The following is a 21,320-nucleotide window of genomic DNA, read 5'->3' on the forward strand; positions in this document are numbered from 1 at the left end:
ATTAACCGTCTATATAGATTTTTCTTACACATTTGTTTTGTTTCTTTATTTTCTAATATAAAATAAATTAATAGATTTGCTATTATTTTAGATTTATAACTTTTATTATTATCACTTAGTAATTTTGCTGGAGGTCTCATTTAATTTTAACATTTCGTTTTTTACTGTTCATATTCATAATTCCTATTCAATTTTCACGTACGGTTACTACCAGAATACAGCGATGACAATACTTGAAGCGATCCTGACAGATGAAGAACTCTTTGCTAAATCGATGATCATTACTGAACTTTTACTTCAGAGTGAAAAAAAAAGTAAATTCCAGATTCAGCAAATCATTAACTTGAGAGCAACAAGAATAGAAACTCTCAATGTAACAAAAAACAGACACACAAGTCAAAACTCAGATTGTGATTCCAAAAACTGGGAAAAACAAAGCAGATTTCTGACACACAACTATTTGATTAAAGTGGAAAAAACAGAATTCTTTTCCCAAACTGAACTTAATTACACAGACGATAGCAAGATAGAATATAATTAGATCTAATGCTTGCAGGTTTCTTCTCCCAGATGATGAAGCAAAATGACATACCCCAGATCATAACAGAATACAACCGAGTTAATTCTTATGATTAAAAGCAAATACAACTAAAAATTACTGTTGTTCAAGTTTCACTGGAGAATCTGCAGCAGCAAGTCCCAGCCATGATTTGCTCTCAGCAGGCTTTGTTGTTGGGGACACATATGGAGCTCGGGCGGTGATCCTATCTTTCCTCTTCTCGAGAAAACGAGTAAGGGAAGCTTTTCTAGCAATTGGTAGATCTGAAATTACAAAATCCAAAAACACCTATTAAGTACTTTCCACAGTTGTTCCATTGTGATTTTCTTAATTCAGTAGCAAACTTAAGACTTAAGAGTTAAGATTACCAACTAGAAATGAGCTATTCGGATCAAAAGGTCGGACATGTACACTACAAACTAGATAAGATCTAATTACACTTCAACTATTGAAAGCAAGCAGACTTCAATTACTAATTTTACGATAGTAGTCTATAAATTCGACTCATATTGAGAGCACAAGCCGACTTCAAACTACTACTACTTGTCTTATAGTATATCAGATCTAATTTATTCTTCTACTATGATCGATAGCTCAAACAAACTTAAGATTACTAAACTACCAATTAGAAAGTCTAATTATAACTAATAAGATCAGAGGCTACTACTCGATCAAAAGCTCATGAATACTTTAATTTACTAAACTACCAAATAGAAAGCCTAATTATTGATTAGATCGCAGGTAAAAAAGGCAAGCAAACACAAGATCGTTAACTAGATAATACCTAACTAATCCTTCAACTCGAAACGAAAGCTCAACTATTCAAAAACATCAACAACTAAATACGAGCAAATTACCGGAAACAATTGGCTGAGGACGGATAGCTTCCACGAGACTATTAGCACCAACAACTTTAGGCGAAACAGCAACTTCAGGCTGCTTAAGCGAAGAACATGCTTTGCTCGCTAACATCATAATTTCCTTAGCTTTCTCAGATGAAAGATCATTAAACACCACAACTTGACCGCCGTAAAATATAGTCATCTGTGCATTTTCCGGCTGCTGTTTCGCCGGAATTCCCTGACCTGGCTTCTCCGTCACCGGAAACAAATTCATCGTCGACGCCGCCGGCGGTGTCCACGGAGCCGTCGTTCCTAAAATATCAATTACAATTAAAGTTCAGATCTATGTTTCGGTACAACAGAAAAGAAAAGGTCCATAAATATATTTATCGAAATTAAAAATACATTTTATTCGCTACAACAGTATATATACAAAATTTTAAATTTATCTTGTTAACATACTTATCATTCCCCAACATACTTATATAGATCGAACTTAAAAATACAAAATTACGCTGATTTTATTATGCCATGACATAAACAAAATATTAACTTATCGAAATTATTTATTTCGAACATCGATATTTATTTAACATAATATTATTTACTTAAAACTTGTTATTAATTTTTCGAGTTTCTACTCGGTATATCCCGCATATAGCAGGTTCTCCAAAATATATACGCACAAAAGTTTTGAAATTAAAGAAGCTTTTTTAAAAAAAACGAACCGTTGGATTCGAAACCGATACCGAGACTGAGATCACCGAGCGAGCCTTTCTCTTTCAAGTACTGGCTCAAAAGGCTACAAGTCTGAGAGAAGCTCGACTTCTCCGGCGTCTTTTGGCCGGAAGACCTGCCGGAATCGACAATTTCCGATGAGCTTGACATGAAGTGAAAATTAATGGTGAATTTCAACTGAAAATGGAAATTAAAGAAGAGCGTATGTGGATAGAAATATAAAAATAATTATATAGAAAGGAGATATAGATACAAGATTTGTGTGTATTGATGGTAGAGAAGGTATCTTTTTATTAAGCACGTGTTGAAATATCTGTTTTTTTATTTGTTTGAATTTTAGACGCTTCTTGTGCACACAAGTTTTGCACCTACTTTGATATTTGAATGGAGGAGAAAATGGTAACTTGCAAGTTATTGGTGTATTCAAAATTATTAAATAAATTATTAAATTTAATTATTTTATTTGATAAATTTAATAAAAAGTAAAAAAATAAAATAAATTGAGAAAAATATATCGTTATTAATAATTAACTTAACAATTTATAAATTTTAAATTCAAATTATAAATTCAGTTGAGAAAACTAGTGCAGGCTGTAAGTGATAAGATGACGTAAAATATCATATATCGGGTTGATTTGATTTTAGAAGGTCTTATAATAAAATTATTATTTAGTAATATATAATATTCCCTTCATTTTTCTCAATTTTTTACATTTGAGAGAGATTGTTCGACACACATTTTAAAATACCTATATAGTATAGTTTCACAAATTATTTTTCTTTGAAATTATTTTGAATAAAAATTCAATTTTTAATTTTTTTATTAAAATTGTTTTAAAAAAAAAAGTTATGGAACTACATTTTATATACGCCTTAAGATTTGTGCCGAGTAGTGAAAAAGAGATGTGAAGAAATGAGGGGACGGGATATAGTATATTTTAATATCTATATTTTTATTGAAAGATATTTTAATATCTACATAATTTAGAATTAATGTTTGAATGTCAGTTAAAATAGAATAAGAATAGGGAAGCACGTGTTATATTTAATTCCACTAAGGCGGTGGGGGGTGCGTGGGGCAGGGCTGTTTGCTACTTTTAAAGTATACTTTGCCGTTTATCCATACACCTCCTTGGCTCTTCTTTTATCTTCTTTCTTTATATTCTATTAAAAAGCAATATATTATAAGTAGAGCCAAGAGTACTGTATATCAATTTAATTTATCTTTTGTTCATCTGAATTTTCATTGATTAGTCTATCCATATATTGTCAGATTTTACTTTCTCTAGGAAAAAAATTCAATTCGTATAAATAATAAGAATACAATTCAGGATTGATTAGTCTATACATGTATTGTCACATTTTACTTTCTCTAGGAAAAAAATTCAATTCGTATAAATAATAAGAATACAATTCAGGAGGACAAGCTTTTTTATTTATAAAAATATATCATCTAATCAAAAAGTAAGTAAGTATTCCCGAAAAAAATATAACATTATTTTTAATGTCTGAATAGACAACTCATAACAAAAGACTTCATTAAAATCCTCCTAGAATAAAACCCTAAAAAAATGTCCTCATACTAGGGGTGATCGCAGTGCGGTTTTTTGCTCAAACCGCAAACTAAACCGCATGTGCAGTTTGATAAAATTTTCAAACCGCACCTGCACCACGTAACCTCAAAAACCGCATAAACCACGCCACGAAAATGCGGTGCGGTGTGGTGCGGTTTAGTTTATCAAAACAATTAATATTTACATACAAATATATTAATAATTTAGCTAAGAAAAAAGCTAAAAAAAACATGTTTTTGATTCAAAATAAAAATATGTCGGTAATTTGTAATATCTAAGCTAGTATTTATAATACAAAATAATAGTAAACAAGAAATGAATTTATAATATAATATATATATGTACATTATATATATTTTATAAAATTATAAAATATTGTAGCAGCTGCTCAAACAAAGAAGGACAACTTGACCAAGAGGCCACCGTAGAAGGCTTAGTGGGCTAATTAAGTAATTTATTTTTGATAGTCTATCCACCATTTTGGTTTATGTTACATCTGTAACAATTTAGTAAAATTGTTAAAATTGTAACATACAATTATTATTTTTGTGATAGGCTTAATATTATGACCAATGTAGTACTAGCTATGTGACTGATATCAACTAAATTTTTGGGAAGGAGACTCACTTTAATGGTTTGACCAGTTTCTATTTTAAGAAAGTAGGTGTTCAATTTATTGGTTGATGGTGGCATTGGCAACATCTGCATTTACCACCATATAATCACACTGATGCTATTTATACACCTACTTTGTACATACATATTCATCTAAACAGTAAACACACTAAACACACACTTGTTAGCATCATGTCCACTTAGAGCAAACCTAATGTAGGAACTGCAAAGATGAATGTAAAGGGGGTGTTTCACATGGCACACATGGGGTTTTCTATAGGATGTGTTATGAGGGACTGTGATGGAGACTGGATTAGGGGATTAAAAGCATGATTATTTTGGTTGTGTCATGCACAACAGCTCTTTGGAGTATTTTTTTATGCTCTTAAGATGGCCTGGGAGAATGGTGAGAAGTCTGTGGTTGTGGAATGTGACTATGAGGAGGCCGTGGCTTTGATCTCTAATGCTAATCTCACCTTTAACACGTTCGAGTTAGTGTACATGATCAGGAACCTCCTGTCAGAGGAATAGGAGCTCTGTGAACTTGTTCACATTGCATCATCTGCAAACATTGCAGCAACCGCTCTTGCTAACAGTGTCATCTCTGATGATGGTGGCCTTGTGGAGCTCAGTTTGCCACCATCCTACAAGAGGGTTTGAAATCCTAGTTTGTACACTAGGTTATTCTGTGTTTTGGCCATGTAACATCTTATTAATGGCAACTAAATAAATGGCCAATTTTATGTCTTGTACAAGCTTTTTAATCAGTTACGTTAAGACTAAAATGAAGAACAAGAACAATCAGTTACATCTTTCGCTAACAAGAAGAACAACAATCATACATGATAACATTACAAAGTGCACTTAAGGATAACAAGTTAGTACAACCCTGAATTTAGATTACAAGGAACTACTTGCTCTGTTTACAAACAAACCCAACAAAAAAGGCAATAACAACGTACAACCAAGTCAAGCGCCTTGAAGAATCATGCTTCTTGACAATAACCTCTTCATTGCAACACCCTTTTGAAAGTTTCTCCATTTCTCCTTCAAGACCACTGATTTTTCCAAACAACCCACAGATCACGGACAAACAGGTTGCTCAATCCACCTAAAATAGTTGCATCCAACTCGACCTTCAACACATCTCACAAACCTCCTCCCGTCATTATTATTAGTCCATGTCGTCCTTACAACCATCAATCGTCCACAATTGCAAAATTCAGACATTTTGATTCTACTGTGAGTCTTTTCTATTTGGAAAAGTTCTGAGGCTGTAGTGTATAAAATGAGTGTGTTTTTATGCATTCATTTCTAGCCGTTACTCAGGTTTTTTGCACATAGGGCACTCAAGTTTGCAGCCCTTGACAAATTAGTTAACGTACCTAATGGAGCACATAACAGAAGTACACAGTATGTACCTCTCTCTCCTTAGTTCAGGTACACATATTGCATTTTCTATAGTTGAGGTACACATATTGCACTATTCCTAGAGTTCAGGTACACAACCTGCATTTTACTCATATCAATATAAGTAAGAATGGTATATAGGTTACTATTAACTCATCTTTTGTACATATAAATGTTGAGAGACGGGGATGGATTGATGATGATATTGAGTGTGATTTGTGTGGGGGTTTGCATGAGCTTGTGTGTGTGCATGTATGTTTGGTGTTGTAGCGGAAACCACTGGCGTGATGGTGGTGTCCATTGGTGATGGTGATGCTAGGAGAGAGAGAAGAGAGAGAGAGGATTGCATAAGTGGCGCCGTCGGTTGCCACTATGACTGCCGGCCGGCGACCATCATTGAATGGGGTAAAGATTGTTTGTTTATGACAGATCTGAAGCCAGCACCGATGGTGGTCATATGTTGATGGTGAGGGAGAGTTAGGGAAAACAAAGAAGAAGACGAGTAAGAGAAGGGGGGAGAGAAGGGGAGAGAAAGAGAGAGAGTCAAAAATTTTACCGAAATTCAGATTTTGTTTCAAATTTAGAAAACGAGCAAGGGATCGTGCTTTGGTTAGTGAAAATCAGGGATGTGATTGAGTATTGGTTGTGGTCGGAATCTGAGCGGCCGCCGGTGGCAGTCATGGCTTGTGGTGGTAGGTGGGGGAGGTTGATGTCATAATTAATGACATAATTTTAGCTTTTTATTTAAATATGAAGCAACATTATTTAGACAATTATCTTATTAATCATTTAATAGATAATTTTAATGAGTTACTTGATTGAAGGCTTATTATATGTATTATTTATGGTGGCCTATTCGAGGGCATAATTTTGGCCTATTCGAGGAAATAGTGTGCCAATTTATTTGGCTTGTATCGACCTTTTAGAGGAAAACGCGTGCCAATATATTTGGCTTCTTTATGTCTAACTATAGATTTTCTTTGGTTAGATTTTTTATTATTATTTATTATATGTATATTTATTTTTTATAATAAAATTTTAATAATCGTATATAATTTTCTATGATTATTTATAATATTACTCTTTGTCTCATTTGTTTTATTTTCAGGATGATTGGAAGAAATTTAATGGGGGTTCTAATATCAGATTTTAAAATTCAATTATCAACTAAGATTTCGGATTACATGATAATTTTGATGGCATGCGAGATTGCTCGCAACTTTTATAAACTAGTTTATTCTTAGTTTTGTATAGAATATATTTTAGTGGGTACTATTTTTCCCCTCCTGAATTCTTTTACATTGGGTTCTGCTCTTCCGGGGTTTTAATGTGGCATTTTTTGTGGGTTATCTGATCATACATTGAAGCGATATTATCTAAATTTCTGTGATCACTTGCTTGTTTTTCAGTTAGAAGATATACTTTGATGAATGAAGGAAACTATGTTCCTCAGGATTGTATTCTTGATATTATCCATGGATATATATATATATATATCTACAAAAAAAAATGGTCACTCATGAACGACAGAATAATAGCCTTCAATTAAGGTAATAATTGATTTTTTTATATATTTAAAAAATAATAATTCCACAAAACAACTTTTCAATAATACGGCCAACTGATAAAATTTCCGGCCAAAGTCCAACTATGCCTAAAATTCCAACAACTCTATTATGTACAAAACGAGCCAACCACAACATGGTGAACAGATTATCCAAAAAAATTGTCAAATCAGAGATCCGGCTAAAATTCAAACTGAAGATCCGGCTAAACTTGGAATCCACAAAGATCAAAACTTTCCGAAAAAATTAAAAAAAAAATCCATATCCTATACTATAAGAACTGATCTACATGACCATTATGGCCGAAGTTCGACTATGTTAAAAATTTCAAAAACCTTATTATGTACAAAGCGAGACAACCACAAGATGATGAACAGATTATCAAAATAATTTATCAAATCATAGATCCGGCTAAAAATCAACCCGAAGATCCGACTAAATTATGAACCAGGCAAACACCAAAATTTCCCTAAAAAATCTACATCCTGTATCTTACGAACCAATTTGCATGACCATTGAATCTGAAATGCAAAAAATTAAATATATGTGTGTATATATGTTGATAAAAGAAAGGTTGATAGAGGAGTATATTACATGCGTGTACGTGTATGTGTCGTGGTGTGTGTGTGTGTTTAGAATATTTTGGGGGTTTTATTATTTTATTGTTGATGTGTATAAACAAAGAGGGTGTTAGATATTGAATGCAACACAAAGGGGGGTGAATGTGTTTCTTGGATTTTTAGCCTTTTTAAAACTTGTTTGGATATTATATGAACAAAGTAGTTTATATTTGCGGAGATATTGTGTTAGCAGAAATAAATCAACAAGTACAATATTTTAAAACTCACTTAATTTGTATTAATTAAGTTTGTCTTACTACAAATTCTGGGTTTTTAACAATATAAGAACCCAGCTTCTTCCTTGATAGAATACAAGAAAATATGAATCTGTTTGTTACAACTAAACCAAGGACCATTGCATGCTTTATACACTAGCAGCATGGGTTTACACGACTTGCACTAAAATGTACTAAACTGCTTTCTAAAGCAACCTTTTTCTATTTCTATTTCTAGCTTAGCAAATATGTGCAGAATCTTGCAGGTCTTTGACCATGCTTTGTTCAGTTAATCTTGGCCCTTGATCTTGTATTCTCCCATCTACTTTGTATACTTTTCAATCAAGTGAATAGATCATTTGTTGATTGATAATCTTGAATCTTGAACTTGTCCGCATTCTGTATTTGAGAGGCATATCAAGATCTCCAGTTTGTTCTATGGAGAAGGGACATCTCGATAAGTAGGATGACTTATCGAGACCTCTGAGTTCTCTATAGGTATATTTGGCTTATCGAGGTCTCTTGATATTTGCATGTAAAATGACTTGTCGATATGTTTGAGATCTCTACATGTAGAAATGACTTGTAGATATCTCTGAGATCTCTACATACACATTTTGACTTGTCGATATCTTTAAGATCTCTAATGAGAAATTGACTTGTCTATATCTCCAATTCTTCACATCTTCATTTGAATTGTCGATATCTCTGAGTTTTCTACATGTAGAAATGACTTGTCGATATCTCCAGTTCTCTACATCTTCATTTGACATGTCGATATCTCTGAGACTTCTCGATAAGCCATTTTAGACTTCTCTATAAGCCATTTTGGACTTCTCTATAAGCCATTTTGGACTTCTCGATAAGCTATTCTGGACTTCTCGAATGACTTCTCGATATTGCTTGATCTGTGACTTGTAGATTTCTTGACTTAGACCTAGAACAACTTATACAATTCCAAGCTTGTACACTTTTCTCTGAGGCATGATCATGGCTTGATCTTCTTCCAGAGTTTATTCCTTAACTTGAATATGTTCACAGAAAAATCCTCTAGTCTAATGTTCTAACCTTTTTACAGATTCAAGAAATATAATACATAATATAAAATTGATTATCAAACAACTAAATCTCAGGGTTGTCAATATGGCTTAGTCTTGTTATTATATAGACATATCTTGCACAACAATCTCCCCCAATTGTGAGAATATTGTTTATCACAAATTCATGCCTAATAACAAGACTAACCCTAAGTTAAAATCAATTACATAGAAACCGACATATTGACAAATACAAACTTTTATACATTTGATGATTACATAAGTTCAACAATTACAGCCATCAAGTGAATTTTTCATAGCATGGTTCTTTCCTAATGAGGTCCTTAAGATTTACTAGCACTTGGAGTTCCTCTATTATTTATGTCCCTCTTAAGGCTTTTACCAGCTTGAGCCATTCATCCAATGAGTAACTATTGAGGTAACCGACTCTGAATCTTGAGAATATGCCAATTTGAATGTTCAGAAAATGCCCATCTTTTGATATTCTACTCATCCCCCTTGCCTTGAGTTCATTTGACCTCTTTTCAAACAACTCTATCTCCTTGGCATACTTTATATTCCTTTCTTCCTTTTCAGCCTTTAATCTTACATGTATGTCATTTCTTTCTCTCAAGCTTTCAGACATTACAGCCTTTCACATCCTTGTACTTGTATCCTTGTCCTTCATCAAGCTAATTACCCTCTTCAATTCTGTGTTTGAAAATGTTTCCATTACTTCCCTACTAAGCAAAATGAAGGAGCCATCCAGATAGTAGATTCAGACTTCTGCTAAAGAGACAACACAGACTTTGACAATTTCTTCAGATAATTGTTGAAAATGGTCATTGTAATATATAAGTGATGATGTCAAAGATTACTGAAGATGACAACATCATTAGTGTTCCTGATCAAAGTGTGCAGCAAAGCTAAATGGACATCTGATCTAAGGAGAATAATGAATTGTTACATTTCATAATCATTTTTAAACTTGGGGTTAGTCTTGTTAACATGCATGAATTTGTGTTAAGCAATCTTCTCACAAATTGGGGGAGATTATTGTATAAGACATGCCTGTACTTTAACAAGACCAAGACAATTTGTCAACCCTAAGTAAGTTGTATTGTTATCTTAATTTGTATTTTGTACTTGTAACACCTAATGTGACAACCTGGGTCAAATCCCGAGCCTTTTTCGAAAACCGGGTCAAGTCCCGATTCCGAGTCCGAAAGAAGTCGAAGCATACTGTCCCGAGTGCAGCCAACTTGGGTTACGACAAGCCCACCACAGGCCCCCAAAAGATCATGATTTGTTGGTGCATATAGTAGTACTACTTTGCCTTATAAACTAAACAGAAGTCCCAAATCTCCTCGATGTGGGACTGAGGTGTTACACTTAAAGTCTGTAAAAATGTCAAAGGAGCAGACTGGAGCCTTTTTCTATAAACAGTGTCAAGCCTAAGAATTCTATCTGGAAGAAGATCAAGAAGATCATGCCTCGGAAGAATTATGAAGAAGCCTGGATTTGAATAAATCTGTTTTAGGAAAAATACTCTAAGTCAAGATCTCTACAAGTCACAGATTTAATGTTATAGAGAAGTCATTCGAGAACTCCAGAATGGCTTATTGAGAACTCAAAAAGCTTATAGAGAACTCAGAGATATCAACAAGCCAAATTGAAGACATGAAGATTGGAGATATCGACAAGTCATTTATTCACTAGAGAACTCAGAATTATCGACAAGTCAACATTCATTAGAGAACTCTGAGTTATCGATAAGTCAAGTTCCACTAGGGAACTCAGAGATATCGATAAGTCAAAATTCACTAGAGAACTCTGAGATATCGACAAGTTAAATTTGACTAGAGAACTCTGAGATATCGACAAGTCAAGAAGCCACTAGAGAACTAAGAGTTATCGATAAGTCAAAGTGAAGATGTGAAGACTAGAGATCTCGACAAACCTAAATTCTCTTATAGAGAACTGAAGACCTCTACAAGCCAAACTAAATATAGAGTACTAGAGATCTTGATAAGCCAATATACTTATCGAGATGTCAAGTTTTCTATAGACCTACACTGGAGATCTCGATGTAAAATCTCAAAGTACAAAGTTGCAGATCAGTTCAATATCCAAGATTCACAATCAACAAACAATCCAAACAGCTGGATTGACAAGTCTACAAAAAGCAGGTTGAAGAATGTGCAAGATCGGTGGTAAAGATTAACTGACAGGGGAAGATTAAAATTATCACAGGATGCTAAAGATATGCTAAGCCAGAAATGGAAGATCTACTTTTCTATAAATAGAAATGACAAGTGACAGTTTAGAAAAGCTAATAGCATGTCTTATTATACACTGTGTAAACCAGCAATTAACTGAATTATAAAGTTAACACTGGTCCTTCAGTCAGTTGTAACAATTTAGATAGAAATCTTGTAACACTCTCAAGAAAGAAGCTAAGCACTTTATCAACAAAGAGCCTGGAAATTTTGTAGCAAAACATTCTTAATTTTAATATAAAATTAAGTGAGTTTTGAAGATTTGTGTTCTTTATTTTCTGCAAGCTTAATTTTTGCATGAACACATTTTTACTACAAGATTTAATTACTTTGGTCAACCATAAACATTCAAGAAAAGCTCAAAAACAGTAAAACACATTCACCCCCTGTGTGTTATTCATTTTCTAACATTCATCATTTGTTTTGCTCATGTTTAGAGGCAGAAAATCATTTTGATTGAAACAGTTCCAGATGATACCAGCATCAACTTGCATTTTCATTGGTTTTCTTCCAATATTCTTGAAGTGAGTTTTGGTTGGAGGCTTAAATGAAGGTAGATTTATGATTTTCTTTAGTGTGACATGGCTGGATCTGATTGGTATTTTAAGTAAGGTGTTTGCAGTTTGTTTATACAAGAATTTTGGCTTTCGAGGTAGGATTGGTTGAGATGGTGTTTGGATAGGTTTGGAAGTTTGAGTTTGTGAGATTTGAATTTGTTGGACATTTTTCATGGTACCTTCTTCTCCTCCCTTTTTCTTCCGCTTATTTTCATATTCATTCTTTCTATCATCCTTCTTCTTCTCATCCTTCTTCTTCTTATCTACCTTACTGCTAGTTGCCGTGGTAGATTGACTTGGATTTGAGCTAGAAGGTTTTTGTTCATCATTCTTCTGCTCATCAGTGAAGTCATTTTTGGTGTTGAATTGAGTATTTGGCAACATGGTTTCAGCATTCTACAAATATCTTCTCAAAATTCTTTTTACTTCCTCATCTTCATTTGTCTTCTTCTTCTTCTTCTTCTTCTTCTTTATTTTTAGATCAGTTTCCAATTTCATGATTAGTCTGAGATAACCCCTAACACAGTTCTTGGGGATTGTGAAGTATTAGCACTTTCTAGTTTAAGAACAGATGTAGGCCACTCAGCAATTGAGTGTTCTCTGGAATAACTGGATTGACCCTATCAATGATGACATCCAGCTCAGATGCTCTTTTAGATTGAACATTTGAGAGAGACACCTGTAGACACCTATCTAAACCACAATCATTGACATCGGCAACTATTCTTTTTTTCAAGAAGTTCTCATTCTTTACAAGCACCACTCTCAGAAAGTTGATGTTGCTGACCAAAGCCCTTTTGTAGATGATGTAGTTATTGTGAAGATAGACTCTTAGCACAATGAGTAGCTCATTGAACTCCTTGTCTTGACAGGGTCCTTCTGCAGCTTTTTGGAGTTTGTCTTTATTGACATCTTGAGAAATTTAAATTTGAGTGGAGCTTTGGCCATAGTGTGATGTTGATTTTCCAGCTCTTTTCGATTTTTGCAATCTAGCTTCTATCTCCCCCTTAGTCTTGGTAGCAGGCAGGAGTAGAGGACTAGAAATTTCTGGCCTAACAGCTTCTGGCAGGGCATGGAGAGGTATATTCAAAGCACCCATAATAGCTCCCAAGGAGACATAGTGTTGCATTTGTAGGTGTTTGTGGGAGTCTACTAGGGACTTGATGTCCAGCTGTTGACTTTGCACTAGAGCTGTCAGTTGGGAAACTTGAGAAGTCAAATAAGCATTTGAAGATTGGAGGGATGAGATTTGATCTTGCAAATTTTGGATTTGTAGGGGAGTTGATGTAGACAAGGGTTGGACAGAGCTTGATGCTGCCAAAGAACCAATAGAACTCTGCACATCATTTTTCACCTCCTCTGTGACCAAGGCTGAAGGTTCAAATCTAGCCTTGTAAAGTTGATCCACTTTGACCTTTGTGTCATTATGTTGAGTAATTTGACTCTGGATCACTTCATGTAGAGCTATGAAAGATTCCCTTATCTTGGCCACATTTTCTTTTACAGGAGTGAGAGAGAGAGAGATAGAGCTTGTAGTCTGTCTGAGAATTTGTTGAACTTGGTCTTGATGTCTTGAAATGTTGGCATCAGCTCATCAATCCTGTAATTGAACGTCTTCTTTAATTCATTATGATGCTTGACTGGAGTGCTTTCCATGGCTCTTCCAAAATGGTGAAAGGCCTTCCATTGAGCTTTATACACCTCTGTCACATCATCATAAACCTCCTGAGGAGTGAGAACCTTAGCATTACTACTCAAAATTGGTACATATTCCTCCCTGAATTTTGTTAAGACCTTCTCCATGGTTGTTGTGAAATCCTTAGGGAGCCATGCATTCACATTGCCATCTGCTTCATCTGCAATTTTCTCTTGTTGCTCCTCAAGATCCTCCTTGTATGAAAGCCGTATGGCTTGATAGTCTTGGTTGGACATATCTGTAGTAAGGAGTTGTTGGGAAATATTGTCTAGGCCTGCAAGCTGCTCAACTAAAAGATCTTCAACTGTAGTAGGTTGGGCTTGAGCATCCTGCAACCATTGAGCTAGAAGGTGAGAAGGTTGTGGTGTAGTGTTTGAGGTGGATGGGATGTCTGTTTGGTTTGAGGTGGTGGTTGGTAACCCTGTGACTGGAGTCACAGTTGAACTCACAGTTGGAACTATGGTTGTGACAGTGTGTTGTTCACCAATTACGGGAACCTCCATTTGAATTGGAGCGGATTTGACCAGGTTACTACCATATACCATGGCCTCAAACCCTGGTTCTTCTTGCAAAGAACTGGAACTTGAATGTGCTACACTTGCCTCGCAATAGTTGGATCATTGGCAACTTGACACCCAGTTTCTATTGATGATAATGCAATTTCAGCCTGGATTTTGAGGAGAGTTGTCCCTACCTTAGGAACCTCCAATTGAATTGGAGAGGATTTAGATAGCTCTCCCTCAGAAGTACTACCCTTAAACCTTTTAATTTGTGAAGATTGATTTGCACATGAAGGTGCATTTGGTACCATCACAGGGTCTTCAGTAAAAACTAATGAAATCCCTGTATTTTTGTTGGTGGCATCAAGGTCTACCCCAACATGTAGCCTCCTACCAACTAAATGTTGTTTATGGGTGGTGAGTACAGTTTCATAAACTGTGTCACTTGATCTTGGCAACACTTGAGAAGTAGATTCAAGTGTTTCATTGTAAGTAAAATAAATTTGAGATATGAGATTAGAGATTTGAGCATTGAGTGTTGGAAGTTCCCCCTGAATAGATGAGGGAGCTTGAATTGATGTGATCTCGATATGTGCCATCCTTATTTCTTCTTTTATCAACTTGATAGTGCTCAAGTTGTGGTGCAGACTCTTTATAAAATGCACTAGGGAGAGTGCTTTGTTCAATAGAGACACCCTGTTGAGAGGATGCCTCTAGAGTCTGTTTAATTCCCTCTTTTACAACTGCATCCTTTTGGGAGGATACAGAGGTAGCTCCATAAGTGGTCAACTTAGTTTTCTGTACCTTCTTTGGCTTTTTGACCAAGGTAGACTCTAGTTAGATTTGGTCCTTACCACTCCCATTCACAACAGTTAAGGGTGCCTGCTTTCTCTTCTTTTTACTCAATCCACACTGTTGAGAGGATGGAGTGGTTGGTTTCCTAGATTCTAATGGTAGAGAAGGAAGGGTCTCAGTTGTGGAAGGCTCATATTGGTGTTCCTATGTTTGTACTTCCACAGGCATAAGAGCCATAATTGTACTAGATGTGACATTTGACCTCATGTCAGGCATAGGGTCAGGGTAAGTCCTGAATCTTTCTAACATAAAGTTAGTGATTCTCAGACTTACAGGTACCTTATTCTTTATAATTAGTGAACCAAATAAAATTTTGGACACTTATTTACAGTTACCTGTTTTGATCCTATCAATACCATTAAGTAAATGTATGTCATGAACTTTATGATTTATAGTAGACATAATAAACCTAGGAAAGAAAATTTCCTTACCTCTCGTGGCCAAAGTCATTATGAGCCTTGTGATGAGTTCTTCCAGGATCAATATCCCCACATTAATGTGCCTGTTGTGAGCCATGGAGAAAGCCATCTTTTGAACCATACTGGATATGTTGTCATACCCAGTCTTCCTACAAGTGAAGGCTCTCACTATGGAATCAAACAAGAATGACCATTCCCTCCTCGGAGGCTTCTTGTTCAGGCTAGCAAGGTTGATTCTTTCACTGTAATTTATGAAGTCCATAAATTCAGCTAGCTCCTGTTGAGTAGATACCTCTACCATGCTATCAATAGGGATTCCCCGAGCCTTGTTGACGCCATCCTCCCTAAAAATCTACATGTTGGCCTTGGATTGAGCAGTTCACCACTAGAGATACAGCCTGAGACTCATGCACAACTGTCCTAACCACAGATGAATTCCAGAATTCGTTGAGAACATCCATGTACAGAATGGGATTAGCAGTCAAAGCCCCTGCAAAGTATGTCTCAGACAAAAACTTGACAAAGCTCTTGAAGCTGTCAGGAGCTTGATTAACATATGTGAAAGCTAGGTAATTGGTGCCCTCCTTTGGGATGAAAACTCTAACAGTGTTTGATGCCATTGTAAGTGTTGGAATTTGAGTGGGTAAGAGATTTGAAAGAGAAAGAGTTCAAAATGAGAGAGAACGGTTGAGGTTTGCAAAAACTAGATCAATTGAGATCTCGAAAGCGTAAAGAGGGGTTATGTCGAGATGTCTGGGTATTTATTGGAAAAAAGGTAAATGACTTGTCGGGAAGTAGGAATAAATGTTTGGGATTTACTTATCGAGAAGTCACGTGAGAGAATAGATACATATCGATATGTCACTTTCCTGACTCTTATCGAGAACGATAGTGACTTATCGAGATGTCAAATAAATACCCAGTTTGTCCTGAATGGACTGAATTTTTCCAATTTTTATTTGAATAAATCAAAATAAAATTAGAATGATTTTATATGAAAAGTATTTTACTAAAAAAATTTATTAAATTAAATTATTCCAGTTCTAAGTTATCAAAAAGTCTAAAATGGATACTTGTAGAGAACTCTATGAATTAACATGTGTAGAGATCTCTACAAGACTTATCGAGAAGCTATAACGAGACTTGTCGAGAAGTCCTTCGAGAAGTCTAGAAGAAGACTTATCGAGAACTCTATCAAGAAGTCTCAAAGGGGCTTGTCGAGAAGTCAATTAGACTTATCGAGAACTCAATTATCTATATACTTTTATTCTTTTTGGTTCTATCTTATATTAAGTTCACATATTAAAAATGTAAATTAACATTTAGACAGTTTTTCTTAGAATTTGAAAATTTTCAAGCTAAATTTAGAATTTTGAAAAATAAATATACAGAGAATTCTGAAATATTTATAAATCATATTCCAGTTAATTTCCAATTAAAGCAAATTATTTTGATTCTTCAGAAATTAATCTGCTGCAACATAATAGTTGAGTTCTTGCCTTTAGGATGAAGAATTTAACATTCCAATTTCACCAAAAAGTCTAGTGAAAGTTGCTTCATCCATAGGTTTAGTGAAAATGTGAGTTATTTTTTCTATTGGAAAAAATTGAGCTCAATAGTACCATTTACAACATGTTCTCTAATAAAATGGTACCTTACATCAATGTGCTTAATTCTAGAATGATTAAATGGATAAAAAACAATAAAAATAGCACTAGTATTATCACACATAATTGGAATTTTGTGTAACACTATGCAATAATCCATTAGTTAATTTCTAATCCAAAGCACTTGAGCATAGCAACTTCTAACAGCTATGTATTCAGCCTCAGCTGTGGAAGTTGACACAGATTGCTACTTCTTACTATACTAGGATACAAGTCTTTGTCCAAGAAATTTACAGCTTCCACTAGTGCTCTTTCTGTCAACCCTACATCCAGCAAAAACTGTATCTGTGTATCCAACAGCTTGAAATCCAGTTCCCTTAGGATACCATAATCCCAAGTTTGGTGTTTGTTGTGCAAGACATGCATGTACTATAACAAGACTAAGTCACATTGACAACTTTAAGATTTAGTTGTATGATAGTCTAAATTTGTATTTTGTATTGTATTACTTGAGTCTGTAAAAATGTTAAAGATCAGACTGGAGTATTTTTCTGTGAACAGTCTCAAGCCTAAGAATAAAATTTGGAAGAAGATCAACAAGATCATGTCTCAGAGAAAAGGTGAAGAAGCTTGGAGTTGAATAAATCTGTTTTGGGAAAAATGTTCTAAGTCAATATATCTACAAGTCACAGATCAAGTCATATAGAAAAGTCATTAGAGAACTCCAGAATGACTTATCGAGAAGTCCAAAATGGCTTATAGAGAAGTCCCAGAGATATCGACAAGTCAAATAAAGTATGAAGATTGGAGATATCGACAAGTCAATTTCTCATTAGAGATCTCAGAGATATCGACAAGTCAAAAAGCATATAGAGATCTCAGAGATATCGACAAGTCATTTCTGCATATAGAGAACTCAGAGATATCGACAATTCAAAATGAAGATATGAAGATTGGAGATATCGACAAGTCATTTCTACATGCAGAGTTTTGGAGACCTCGACAAGTCAAGTTCACTTATAGAGAACTCGGAGATCTCGATATGTCAAAGACACTTATAGAGAACTCAAAGACCTCGATAAGTCAAAACACTTATAGAGAACTCAGAGATCATGATAAGCCATAATACTTATCGAGATGTCGGTTCTCTATACAACAAACTGGAGATCTCGATATGAACCTCAAGTACAGAATGCAGACAAGTTAAAGTGTTAGATATGAATACAACACATAGGGGGGTGAATGTGTTTTGGCTTAAATGTTTACTTTTTGATCGACTTTGGGTTTAGCAGTTGGTTGTTATCAATGATTTTGTAGAATAGATGTTAAACATAAATAACAATGCAAATATGTAAAACAAAGATATTCAAAACTCACTTAATTTTATATTAAAAATCAAGCAGTGTTTTGCTACAAAATCTCTAAGTTCTTGGTTTAGAACTTAGCTTCTTTCTTGAGAGAGAATACAATTTCTAATCTGTTCAGTCCTATCTTAAACAAAGGACCTCAGTTAACTTTATATGATAGTTAACTTTGGTTTACATAGTGAACAATAAGAAGTGCTAATTACTTTTCTAACCTGTCACTAATCACTTCTATTTAAAGGAAAAGTGAGATTTCCATATCTCGATTAGCATATCTTCATCCACTGTGTATTGGTTGATCCTCCTTTGTCAGTTAATCTTCACCATTAATCTTGCACATCTCTCAAGCTGCTTTTTGTAGACTTGTCAATCCGGCTGTGTGAATTTTTTGTTGATTTGCAACCTTGGATATTGAACTGTTCTGCAATTCTGTACTTAGAGAAATTTCTTCACTTCGAGATCTCCAATTAAGCTGTAGAGAACTCGACATCCCGATAGGCATGTTGGCTTGTCGATATCTCTGAAACTTCATTGTTGACTTGACTTATCGACAACTCTGAGTTCTCTAGTGAATTTTGGTTTATCGATAACTCAGAGTTCTCTAATGGACTTTGGCTTATCGATAACTCAGAGTTCTCTAATTAATGTATACTTATCGATATCTCTGAGTTCTCGAATGGGTATCTGACTTATCGATATCTCCAATAGCATTTTTTGAGTTCTCGATAGACAATTCATGAGTTCTCGATAGGTCTTTCTGAGTTCTCAAATGACTTCTCTATAACACTAATTCTGTGACTTGTAGAGATCTTGACTTAGAATGTTTTTCACCGAACAGAATTATTCAACTCCAAGCTTCTTCATAATTCTTCTGAGGCATGACCTTCTTGATCTTCTTCCAGATAGAATTCTTAGGCTTGACACTGTTTAGGGAAAAATGCTCCAGTCTGCTCCATTTACATTTTACAGACATTAAGTGTTACAAGTATAAATTACAGATTAAGGTTACAATATAACTAATCTTAGGGTTGTCAATATGACTTAGTCTTGTTATGATACAGGCATGTCTTGCACAACAATCTCCCCTAATTTGTGAGAAGATTGCTTATCACAAATTGATAACTGTTAACAAGACTAACCCCAAGTTAAAGAATGAAAATAAAACAATACAAAAGTTGATACAACACTTGTACATTGAACATTTGATAGTTTACAATAATTAAGTAAAGACTGAGCTTTCTGATCCTTTCTCAATTATGTTCTTAATTTGTACAAGTATTTCTAATTCTTCTAGGATGGGGGTGTCAGTTAGAGCCTCTATTAGTTTCAGCAAATCTGGCTTAGGATAAGTATCTTGACAAAGAGCCAACTTTTACATTCAGAAATCTTCTATCCTTTGATATTCTGCACTTGCCTGTTGCCTTCAACTCTTCTGATCTTCTAATATACTCATCAATGCCATGCTCATACTTTCTCCTATTTACAGCTAGCAAAGCTCTATGCTCATCTCTCATCTCCTCTCTGTTAACCACAAACACTGCCAATACTGTTCTCCATGCCTTAGTGGCTGAATCTTTACCATTCATCAAGCTTAGCACCTTTTTCAGTTCAATAATTGAGAGAGAATCCATTAGTCTATTTCCAAGCTGTTCAAAGGACCCATCACTGTAGTAGATTCTAACTTCTTTGATGTTAAAAACCCAAAATCTGACCATTCTTTCAGCTAGCTGTTGATAGTAGTCTTCATCTGAATCAACAACATTTAGAGGTTGGAAATCATCTTGATCATATCTGTTCCAGATGGCCTTTTCACCAAATCCATGATCATTGAGAAATTCAGCTATCAGTTATCTTCTTCTTTGTCTTCTTTGTCTTCTGAATCTTCTCTTGACCTTGGTTTCCTTTGGACCTATTCCAACTATTTTGAAGTGTGTTTTATGGGTGGCTTGAATAAAGGTACAATTTTGAGTCTTTTCAGAGAAGTATGGCTGTGAGTGATTTGAGTTTTGATGAGAGAGTTTGCAGTGAGCTTGTAGAAATATTTAGACTTAGAGATTTGAGGTTGAGCAGTTTTTGATGAGGTTGAATGTGAAGGTTTAGCAATTGGTATTTGGATATTTAGGGTTTGTAGGGGTTGTGAGGTATCATTCTTTTGTCTTTCTCTCCTTCCACCCCTCCTTTGAGTCTCAGATCCACTTTTCTTCTCCTTCTCTTTCTCACTATCACTTTTTTCACCAATTGCCTTGCTAGATTGACTTGAGTTTGAGCCATAAGGGTTTTGACCATCTTTCTTCTGCTCATCATCACCCAAGTCATCTTTGTTGATTTGATTTTTAGGCAAATTGGCTTCAGGGTTATCAATGTATCTCCTCAGAATCTTGATCATAGCTTCATCTTCACTAGTCTTCAATTTCTTACTTTTCAGCCCAGACTCAAGCACCATTATCAGTCTTCTGTTGGCCATGACACAGTTTTTAGGTACATGGAAATGTTTCAGTTGCTTGGTTGTAGAGCAGATATAGTGCACCCCTTTGCTTGGATGTAGATAGGCTTCTGGGAATGCGGCTTCATGAGCCTTCTTCAACTCTGCTAGTAGCATTTTCTCTTCATTGGTGATTATCCTGACCTTGTTAATCAAAATATCCACCTCAGATGCTCTTCTAGAAATTAGATAATTGATATTGACTTGCATACATCTGTCTACACCAGAATCATTAAGATTGATCACTATCCTTTTCTCCAAAAACTGGTCCTTGACTGGGATCTGCAGCACCCTGATGTAATCGATAGTCTTTTCCAAGGTCTTTTTGTAAGTGAAGAAGTTGTTGTTGAGAGAGTTCCTTAGTCCAGTGAGCAAATTGTCAAACT

At 35.0% G+C, this 21,320-nt stretch overlaps 1 protein-coding gene across 1 annotated transcript; it reads right to left on the reverse strand.

Annotated features, from left to right (window-relative positions):
- Positions 1 to 442: 442 nt before the first annotated feature.
- On the reverse strand, positions 443 to 2,381 carry LOC141678124 (protein TIFY 10A-like). The gene is made up of 3 exons (XM_074484365.1): positions 2,130 to 2,381; positions 1,417 to 1,713; positions 443 to 822 (listed from the first exon to the last, which is right to left on the reverse strand). The coding sequence occupies exons 1-3, from the start codon at positions 2,287 to 2,289 to the stop codon at positions 656 to 658; spliced, it is 624 nt and encodes a 207-aa protein (XP_074340466.1). The 5' UTR covers positions 2,290 to 2,381; the 3' UTR covers positions 443 to 655.
- Positions 2,382 to 21,320: the final 18,939 nt, after the last annotated feature.

The sequence above is a fragment of the Apium graveolens genome, chromosome 8, assembly GCF_009905375.1.
Source record: "Apium graveolens cultivar Ventura chromosome 8, ASM990537v1, whole genome shotgun sequence".
NCBI classification, from domain to species: Eukaryota; Viridiplantae; Streptophyta; class Magnoliopsida; order Apiales; family Apiaceae; genus Apium; species Apium graveolens.